This window comes from Drosophila arizonae, chromosome X (genome assembly GCF_054131065.1).
Source record: "Drosophila arizonae isolate 15081-1271.41 chromosome X, UAZ_ARI_1.0, whole genome shotgun sequence".
In the NCBI taxonomy this organism is placed as follows: domain Eukaryota; kingdom Metazoa; phylum Arthropoda; class Insecta; order Diptera; family Drosophilidae; genus Drosophila; species Drosophila arizonae.
In genome coordinates, this window is record NC_142927.1 from 29,001,158 (window position 1) to 29,012,134 (window position 10,977).

A 10,977-nucleotide genomic window follows, 5' to 3' on the forward strand; every position below is an offset into this window, starting at 1 on the left:
CCTACATAACCAAGCCGCAATCATTCTGGGAACAAGTTTTATGGACAGATGAAAGCTCTTTCGAGTATCACGGGTCGAAAGGAAAGATATATTGCCGATTGCCACAGAATACTTACAAAAAAATGAGACCTGTCTTCAAACGGGCACCACACGGAGGAGGATCGGTAATGTTCTGGGGTTGCGTGTGCTTCAATGGCCTGTGCGATTTGACATCAATCGATGGAACGATGAATAAGGACAAATATTTACGTGTCCTGAATGATAGTGCTGGGAAAAAGATCGATCTAGCAAACGATATATCGATGTTTCATATCCATCGAAAATATCGATGTAGAAAACTTCGATACTTGATATATCGCCATCACTATACCATTAATTCCCCATCACTTGAATTAAAAGCGTGGGATAAGACTGTCAGGTAATTTGCAAATTATTTTAACAATATAATTCAAATACTAACGTAACCCACTTTTCATTTAGGATTTTGGTGTTGGTAGTGTTGTAGAGAAATGGATAAGTTTTTAAAGAGCAAGGACAATGGCGAAGGTAAATATTATTTTACTGCATATGTCTGCAGCTTTTGCGTTTTAAATTAATGTAACAAACACGCATTTGTTTGTAGATTGCGACGCGGATAAGGAAAATGGAGAGGAGGAGATACCACGTAAGAGGACCAAATATGGTATGTCTGGGGTATGGGATTATTTTAAAAAGTGTGCGGATGGCAAGTCTGCCAAATGTACAAAATGTGGCCAAATATGCCAAACAAGTGGCAATACCACAAATTTGTCTGCTCATTTAAAAAGAAAACATCCCAATTTGAGCACCATTGAAGAGCCGAAGGCTGCAGGCCCCATCTCAACGCTTCTTCAAAAAAAATATGATGCCTCATCAGCCAGGAAAAAAACACTGGACAGTGCGCTTACAACGTACATTACGTCTGATCTTCGCCCATACTGTGTAGTGGAGGACAAGGGGTTTCGGCATCTCGTCGAAGTTCTTGATCCTCGCTACCAGCTTCCATCAAGAAGAACATTGCGCGATGTCTGCATACCAAATCTCTTTATAGAAATGAAGCAGAAACTGCGCGAAATTCTTGATAAGATTGAGTTCTGCGCTGTTACTACTGACGGCTGGACTTCAAAAGCGAATGAAAGCTATTTATCAGTTAGTTGTCATTTCATTACTGAAGAGTTTGAGATGCGGACAGCGGTTCTGTCAACTACAAAACTTAAAGAAGAAACAAATCATTCCGCACAAAACATTGCCAATTCTCTACGCGATGTATTCAATGAGTGGGGAGTTGCACAAAAAATAACGGCAATCGTAACTGATAACGCATCGAACATGAAAAGCGCTTGCGAAATTCTTTCAAAAAGTAATGTTCCATGCGTAGCGCATACAATTAATTTGATTGTACAAGAATGTTTGGCAAATGAAAATTTAAAGCCTTTATTGGCAAAATGTAAACAAATTGTGGGTTTTTTTAAGAGCAGTACCATAGCTTATGCGAAATTCAGGGAGGCTCAAAATAAGGAAAACCCACTCAGCCTAAAGCAAGAATGCCCAACAAGGTGGAACAGTGCCTATCACATGGTAAAAAGATTTTTGGAAACCAAAGATGCTATATGTAAGGTGTTACTCAACACTCCAAAGGCATTGTCGCCCTTATCAGCGGATGAAATTGTCATTTTGGAAGACCTTGAAAAGCTTTTGTCTCCCTTTGAGCACGCGACTAAGTCCACATCATCGAGCAGCTTGGTCACCGTGTCGATGGTTATTCCAGTATGCTGTGGCCTTCTTCATAACCTTCAAAGCCTCAAAGGCAACCTAGCTACTGAGGAGGGTGAGCGTGCTTGTACGATATTAATATATGGCACAAGAAACCGACTACTTAAGTACGAGTCGCGGTCAAATACAAGAATCTCCACTCTCCTGGACCCCCGATTCAAGAAAGATGGATTTTTATCACCTTTTAATGTCAGCGAAGCAGAGAAATTTGTAGAAAGTGAACTCTCTATGTTCAACGCATTGTCCGAGCCACATCCATCTTCCTCCAACCTGCCAGCACCAAAACCAGCAGTCCAACCCCACCCACTATTCGACTTTCTAAAAAAGAAAAAATCTGAAAAAATTAGAAGCAGTCGAGCAGATTCAATTATAGGATTGAAACAGTATTTTAACACGGAAAATGTTGAACCAAGTATTTCCCCATTGGACTACTGGAAGGTAAAAATACATAACATAAGAGTAAATCATTTTTAATTAAAACAATTTCTTCACAGATCTCAACTGACAACGCATTTAAAAGATGCGTGAAAAAGTTTTTGTGCGTCCCAGCAACGTCCACAGAAAGTGAACGAATGTTCAGCAAAGCTGGACACATAGTAAATGAGAAAAGGAGTTGTCTCAAGCCGCAGCAAGTAGATATGCTGCTCTTTATAAACAAAAATGATTGGACGAAGTAACTGATCTTATTAAATAATATAATCTTTGTTACATAGTTTAGTTTAGTTTATATGAAACGTTTTTTAATTTTAATAAGAAATTCATCTTTTGTTTTTTATATGAAAACTTTTTTTTTAATTTTGGGAGTTAAAATATGTTTATGAAAATATCGATACATCGATCTGAGACCCATACATAATATCGAAATATCGATCTACGTAAAGATCGATCTTTTCCCAGCACTACTGAATGACCACGCATTCACTTCTGGGGACCGGCTAATTGGACACTCATTTATACTACAGCAAGACAATGCTCCATGCCATAAGGCCCGTATGATAACCAAAAAATGATAATCCGCCATGCAAATAATTATAGAACAAGTAAGAAAGCTCTAGTCGAGACTGCTCGACTACGAGATCCCCTGAACCCTTGGAGTGCTAGCTATTTCAATAATTTTTCGCGTCTTTCAGCTTACACAAGAAACACACACACATACACAAACACATACACATACAAGCACCCACGGATAAACACGCATGGGCTGCCGTGTGCGCTTACTATGAGAACTTAATTGTTTAATAACTTTTTTTGTGGACGTACGATCTTCATGAAACTTTCAGACTATGATTATAACATGAATATGCATGTAATTGCCAAAGCACAAGTCTCTAGTATTTGAAATACGCGTTTTACAAAAGTGAGGGTGAGGGGGTGAATTTAGAGGTGGGGGGTAAATTTTAACAAAAACCGAAATTGTATAAATTGCATATAAGCATACATTCAAAATTTGGAGACTCTAGCAATAAAGGTGTAGAAGATATAATTTTATAACTGGTTTTCGATAAGGTTTTTCATCGATAAAAAAAGATCGGGATGAGTTATCGAATTTTAATGACAAACTCGATATCCGCGCTGTAATTACGAACATTTTACAAAAAATTTGAAGTCTCTAGCTCTTATATCTTCGGAAATCGACGCGTTCAAACATACGGACAGACGGACAGACAGACAGACGGACAGGGCCAAATCAACTCAGCTCGTCACCCTGATCAAGAATATATATACTTTGTGGGGTCTGCCACGCCTCCTTCTGCCTGTTACATACATTTCAACAAAACCATTATACCCTGATTTCCCATTTTCAATGGGTTCAGGGTATAAAAATAATGAGTCATGTCATCAATGCAATATTTTGGTCATTTAAAGCCTAGTATGTTTGCTCTCTCTGAAAAATATAATGGGTACCGTTACCTCTCTCAGCGCGCAGAAATAAGCGGTTCAAGTTTTTGCAATGCGTTGTCAAAATACTTTTGTCCTCCATTGTATTTACTTTTGTTGTTGTTGTTATTTTTTAAGATAATATATACATATATGTATAGTAAATGAAAATTATAATTATTAAAAAATTATTTTCATTGCAAATTATTAGCGACTGCAAAATTAGCGACTAATCAAGAAGAGTCGCGGCTAGGGTACCATTATCTCCCGACAGAACAGTCTTTTATGATCAGAAAATGAGCGCAAATATGACTATTTTCAATCCTCGCGCGAATCTTTTAAGACTGACTTATGCTCTGTTAAACTCAAAATTCTGGGTGTGTATGTCAGAGATTTATGTATTTAACATGAGAATTTAACATAACAGGAGTATGTTATGATAATAACATGAAAGTGAAATGTTGATGACGTCGGTCGGTGTGACACAATGTTGCGATGCTTCTTTGCGATGTTGTAAAACTTCATAGTGGTGTGATTGCGTCGCTACTATATACATACAATGCAAGAAGCAAAGTAAATGACGAAAGAGGAATAACGGTTAGCGGTAAATTCTATGCCGAGAACGAGGCTCGAGAGCGAGAGAGATGCTTCAGCCGAGTGTGGCGCGATTGTTGTTGTTATGTGAAAAAGAGAATATGTATAGGCACGAGCGTTGAGGCTGTGCGTACGTGGCTTTAGTCTGAGAACAAGAGGAGAAGTAACAACGAGACAATTGCGGCTCGCTGTGTTTAAAGCAAAAAAAAAAAAATAATAATAAATATATCGCTTGCTGATATATACATACATATACATATACATATGTATATATGTACATACATATGTATGTATGTACATACATACATATATAAATATTATATTACATATTATATTATCCATATGTAAGTCTGCTCGCATAATTTCAAGCATTCCAGTCTGTCTTATGCACGCGCTTATTTATAGTATGTATGTATGTATGTACAGTGACGAACTAAATTATTGGCACAGCAAGGCTTTTAAACTTTATAGAAATTTTTGAAGTATTTTGAAACGTTTTTTTAATGAAACAAAAAATTAACTAAGTAGAATAAGGTATTTATTATGTACATCGTACATTTTTTTTAATTAAATAACCAAAAAAAACCTAAATTTTGCTGAACAAAATTATTGGCACATCTAAAAAAAAACTTAAGAAACATAGAAATTTTATGGAAAAAATGGTCTACAACTAAAATTAATGTTTGGTATGTAACCCAAATTGTTAAAAAAAAAACAAACATAATACTAAGTGTGCCAATAATTTTGTTCAGCAATATTTAGATTTTTTTTTTTTTGGTTATTTAATTTTTTAAAATGTACGATGAAGTTTGTTGCAATATATATATATTTTTTTTATAACATAATAAACACCTTCTACTTAGTTAATTTTTTGTTGAAATACTTGATACTTGAAAAATTTCTATAAAGTTAAAAACCTTGCTGTGCCAATAATTTAGTTCTTCACTGTATATACCCACCCAGAATTTTGAGTTTCACAAAGCATAAGTCAGTCTTAAAAGATTCGCGCGACGATTGAAAATAGTCATATTTGCGCTCATTTTCTGATCATAAAAGACTGTTCTGTCGGGAGACAATGGTACCCTATCCGCGACTCTTCTTGATTAGTCGCTAATGACTCTTTTTATTAATCACAAAAAAGTCTTCCACGAGTCATCTTTTAATCATAAGAGAGTCTTCCACGAGTCATAATTTAATAATTTCTGACTCATATTCGAATAAAATTTTCAATGATTTGCAATTAAAATAATTTTTTTATAAATATAATTTTCATTTACTATTTACTATATATTTGAATTAGTTCAAATCTTTGTCCGTGCATTTATATTTTTCAGCAATATCTAAAAGGGAAAATATTAATTAATACAAAATATTTTCAATATTTTCCAATTTCTTTGGACTTTCTCATCAAATGCTACTACTTCACTAATGGCACTGAGAGGAAGTTTTGGGATGTCCGAGAATAAAACATCATCAAAATCTGTGTTGTTTTTTCTGTTTTCCATTTTAACAGAGATAACCTGCTCTGTCAACTTTAAGAGTCCCCGTTTATTTGACTCCTTTAAAGCAGTTATTTCTGCTTTCAAATCGGAATTTAAATGTTTTATCTCAGAAACTTCAGACTGGAGGTTTCCCGTCTCTGGTATCGTAACGTTTGTCACTAAAAATTATGTGTTTATTAAAAATAATATTGGAAAATTTTTATTAAAAATACTTACAAGTCTAAGGAATCACGAAAACATATTATTTCATTATTTATTTGATTTAAGCAAAATTCAATTGTATTATCGAAGGCTCGTAAGTCAGTTGCACTATATATATTAAAATCGCTTCATATTGGTTCCACGAAAAGTAATGTCAAGCCATGTATTTCATTCCCTACAATAACGGGCAGATTCTCATTTTTCTTTATTTCTATTATTTTAAATATTTTATTATTTACTAAAGAAAAGTTGTTGGGCTCTTCCAAAGAAATGAAGACACCTTTTAAAGAAATACTTGACATTTTATCATTTATGATCTTCCCAAAACTTATGTTTAATTTTTGCTTTAATTCCTTTTCCAAATGGTAGCTTTTCTCAATGTGTCTTTTATAGATTTGAACTGCAACACTTCCTCCTTTTCCGACTTTCCTCTTGATTTGCTGCAGATAGGTTTCAAACTTAAATGAACTTATGCCATCTAAGGCTCCAAAAATTTGGCATATTCGTTGATGTGCAACAAGGCATGAACATTGTATGTAAAACAACACAAGTTATACAACTCTGGTGTGTGAACAACAAATGATCTTAATAATTGAGCAGCAACAGAATTGTTTGACTTGCAGTCATGTACATATGTCCAAAAGTATCCTCATAGCCAACGATAATTAAAAAAAAAAATGGCAATATATCGATTCAAATTCTTTTTCAACACGATAGGCCCAGTGTATAATAAAAATGGCCTAAGCCCTGTTGCCTTCCATCTGTCTAGGTCTTTTAAGCTTCGAGGTTTCCTTTTAAATTCCCTCGGTATATTCTTTTTATTAAAAGTTGACTCCTCGGAGATTGATGTTATTTTCGTTGACACTAAGGAAAACTCGAAGCCTTTTTTGTGAACCCAGCTTTTCAATAAAGTCCGTATTACGCCTAAGCAAAAAACGTGCATGTAATCTAGGCAGCACTGGGACACTATTAGAGTGCAGCATGGTGAATATGTTTTGTAGTATGGACGCTGCATCGGCTGTTGCTACCCTACACTATAAACATAAAAATGGGTATACCTGTTTTGCTTAACTATAATTTTAATACTTGATGATCTTTCTCTTAATTCTAAACACTTGGTCTTACACTACTCTAATGCGTGGTAGAGCTGTAAAACTATCGATGGTTGCAACATTCAATAGTTTCAGAGTACTATCAAAAATAATTTCAAGTTCAAAAAGAAACTAAATAAATGCATATTTAAAAATAAAAATAAAAATAAACAAAAAGTTTAGATAAAATTAAAATTAAATGCATGGCTTTTATTCTTCTGCCAAGATCCAAGAGTTATGATTAAGAAAGACAAGCATGTCCACATGCTTAGCTTTTAAGGCAGCTCGTCGTTCCGTGCTAATCTGTCCAGCTTTGCTGAACAATCGCTCTGACTCAGTGGATGAAGCAGGAATACACAAAAATTAAGTAATGACGTCTTTTATTCTACTCTCGTTATGCTGTAAATGCGGGAAAATATAAGATTTTTGAAGACTTTTTTTTAACTACATACCTGCCAATATTTGAGGGGATCAACATCTGACAAGGAGAGATTTTTTCCAATATATTGGTGCAAATCAACTATTGCATCGGCAAATTTCCTATATTGATATTTACAAAATCATAAAGAGAATGTCGTGTTGTCTTTGGTTGCTCAATTGGTGTTGGTGGCTCTGAGGTGGGAGCTGGAGAGATGATAGAGCTCAGATGAATAAGTTCTTCAATCAAAACTTTTTCCGCATTCTTAGCATTGTTTTGCGAACGGAAACCCTGTTTCTTAAACCTCGGATCAAGCAATGTTGAAATGCTGGTTACTAAGCGTTCTTCATACCTGTAAAGCCTTTTGGTTACGCTATCAATTAAAAATTCATTAAATTTAAGGCCAGCTTCGGTTATAAGATTTTTTGTGCGGTTTTCCAAATTGTTTTAGAGGCCACACGAAATAGGAATAATAAGTGAAACTGTGACTTTCGAATTTGAACGCACTTCTTTGGATGCGTTGCTAGTTGGGAAATGGAACTTACCCTGTGTGTTTTTCAAAAGATACTTCTCCATCCTTCCTCCGCCACCAACACAAACGAAAATTTACCTACAAATAAATACTTATTTTTATACTTAATTGCTTCATATATAAATGTATTTCTTACCAAAAAGAGCCGCCGACTTGCGAAGTTGCGCCAAAGTAATTGATGTGCAACGCACGATATCATCTCTATCGATAGTATAAAAAAACAATCGATATGGACGCAGAAATATAAAAATTCGATAGATCGATAGATCGTGGGCGAAGTCCTGTCCTCCAAATTGTGAGACTTCACCCTCTGCGGCCTTGCTGAGGATGTGGGTGCGCACCATCACTAATGAGCCAAGGACGCGGCGCCAGTATTGTCTCCACAAGTTGTAGTACTGACCCTGCTCCGCTGCTGCGTTCCTGGCGTTAGTTTGGGCGATCTTGAATATGTCCTGCAGCCTCTCCTCGGCTGTAGCGGTCTGTTTGACCGTCGTTAACCTCGGTTCTCGCCCTAGCACTAGGAAAGCTGGACTTTATCCCGTTGTGTCCGAGACGCTAGTGTTGATGGCCAGGCTGAGCTCTGATAGTAGGGTGTCCTATGCGTCTTGTCGTGTTGTCAGGTACTGGGTGATTATGGTCTTCACGGTTCTGTTTGTTCTGGTTCGGGCTGTAGAGTGCGGTGTTCTATAGCTGTATGTCTGCCTGCTTGGCTAAATTCCTGAATGCCTGACTGGTGAATTGTGCCCCGTTGTCGCACACCAAAGCTCTGGGAGCTCCGATGCAGCCTATAATACTTTCCCTTAGGGTCTGTTCCAATGTTGCGGAAGTCGTCCTCTGTAGCGGGACGAGCTACCAGAAGCTACCAGCTACCAGAAGCACGGTATGGCCTGATTTGGAACGTGGCAGGGGTCCCATGAAGTCAGCGCACACCATAGGGAATGGCTCCACCACTTGGCGACTCAGCATTTTGCCTGCCTTCTGTCGTTGACTGACTTTGTATGCCCGGCACGTAAGGCAATGACGAACGGCCACGCCTCGGATGTATCCCGACCAATAGTTTCCATGGGGTATGTTCCTCCTCTGGTGGTGATTCTCGGGATCGGCGGTACAATTGGTCGATAGTGATGAGGTAGTCTACGTACTGGTCCGGGTTACCCTTGACCTGTGTCATCATCCGGGACCTCCATTGGCAGCTGGACGCTGCTAGGGGTTGCCGAGACAAGGCGTCAGCCACGATGTTTTGCTTTACTCCGTGGTCCCTGGCTGGAAAATCACGCCCCATTTCCTTGGCTGGACTGCATGCGGATCAGTGGGCCTTCTTCTTAACTTGGCCCTGAGCCACCGACCGCTGGTGCGTGAATCCACTAGGCCGATCTTGCTCGGCATCCCTCAGCTTCTCATGCTTGGCGGGACTGGGGCTGGGTGGTCGCGAGTCTTTTTGTCACCTTCTCCTCTACCCATAGATATAACACTTTATTAAAGCTTTCTATTTATTTGATTTTAAGAACATTATTATATTATTTAAGAACATAATTCTTTACAGAATCTGGGCATAGGTTGTTGGCACGAATCCACAGTCAGCTGAATCTAGCCCAGCTTAGACTTGGGATAAACCGAAGGTTCGTTACAACTGTCAGTTGTCGTTTTGTCTTTCATATAAGTTTGTATGGCGACCAACCAAGACATCGAATTTTCGCCGACGTAACCGGTTGGACGCTTTAAGCGGAGTCGTTATAGCCGGATTCTACTGTATATACATATATGGCTCTCAGGCGTATTTAAATACTCTGCATCCGGTACGCGCCCGTCGCACCCGATACTTTACGCCCCTTGCCCAGACGATGCGGGCGGTGCGCCCGCTGCCTTGGGCCTCCATCCAGGTGGCGTGTTGTTCCACCTCTATCCACCATTCCTCACGCCGCAACTCCAGCCACTGCGTAGCTGGTACTTACCCGCGGGGGTTCAGGCGCCTCTTCGTCTTCTGAATCCGAAATGACGATGGTTTCGATCCGCTCTTCCTTTCCGTCCTCGTCGCTGTCGACTATTATGATGGGCTCGCCGTCTTCTTCCTCGCTGCTCTGCATCGCCCGGTGAGGCGTGGGCGGACGCGGTGGGCACCATATCGGCCGCGTTGGTGAGTATTGGCCGTTGTGTACATACCCACTCACCAGCGTCTCGTCCCAGCGCTCTTGCTCCAGCCTCTCCCAAGCTGTTGTCGGGTGACCATAGCCTGCCCTCGTCCTCTGTGTCGCTGGTCAAGCTGTCCGGCGACCACGAGCCAGACGTGGCCGCGCTCGCCTCCTCGCTGGATGACGGCTCCAGCTCTAGGTAGGGCCGATGGCGTCGTAGCCGTCTCTTCGGCTGCCGGCGCGGATAAAATGGCAGCCTCACCGGCGGCAGCCGCGCTCTGCCTCGTCGTGCGCGTCGACTGGACACCGGTGTGTCCACCCTGCTTGCCCCTCGTGCCGCTCCAGCGTAGTCGCTGGCCAGCAACCGAGGATCGGCAGGGTGTACCTGGCCGACAGCTTCGGGTCGTCCTCTTCCTCAGACTTTTCACAGTCAGTCGCAACTTCAATAGAGCTCAAATAAGCGTTCAAAAATGAGCATGGACTTTGCGATGTCAGCTGAAGGCCATCGTTCAGTTGAGTCGACGATGTCTGTAAGGCTTCTGAAAAAGTCTCTTTTTCGATTGATAATAAAAGCAAAAAACAACATAATTAGTAATAATTGACTTTTCCATATGGAAGGCGCTATTATTAGGCTCACCCATTTATTTAAGGCAAGTACTTGGCGCATCAATCCTACCACATGATTTTTGGCGGCCACCAGCTGAAGTGGAGTTTTAAGAAGAATTCGCCGAATCTGGGATCCAAATAAATGCAGAGAGAATTACTTCATTTTTGTGAGCTTTTCCTCACGATTCTGCCAGCTTTTGTCTAAATCCTCCACATAGACTTGATCATTAATTTG

General features: G+C 39.4%; 1 protein-coding gene across 1 annotated transcript; it reads left to right on the forward strand.

The window, feature by feature from the left end:
- Window positions 1-268: 268 nt before the first annotated feature.
- LOC149268093 (E3 SUMO-protein ligase ZBED1-like) lies at window positions 269-2,574 on the forward strand. The gene is made up of 4 exons (XM_089474464.1): window positions 269-418; window positions 481-546; window positions 623-2,229; window positions 2,286-2,574. The coding sequence occupies exons 2-4, from the start codon at window positions 510-512 to the stop codon at window positions 2,466-2,468; spliced, it is 1,827 nt and encodes a 608-aa protein (XP_089330590.1). The 5' UTR covers window positions 269-418; window positions 481-509; the 3' UTR covers window positions 2,469-2,574.
- Window positions 2,575-10,977: the final 8,403 nt, after the last annotated feature.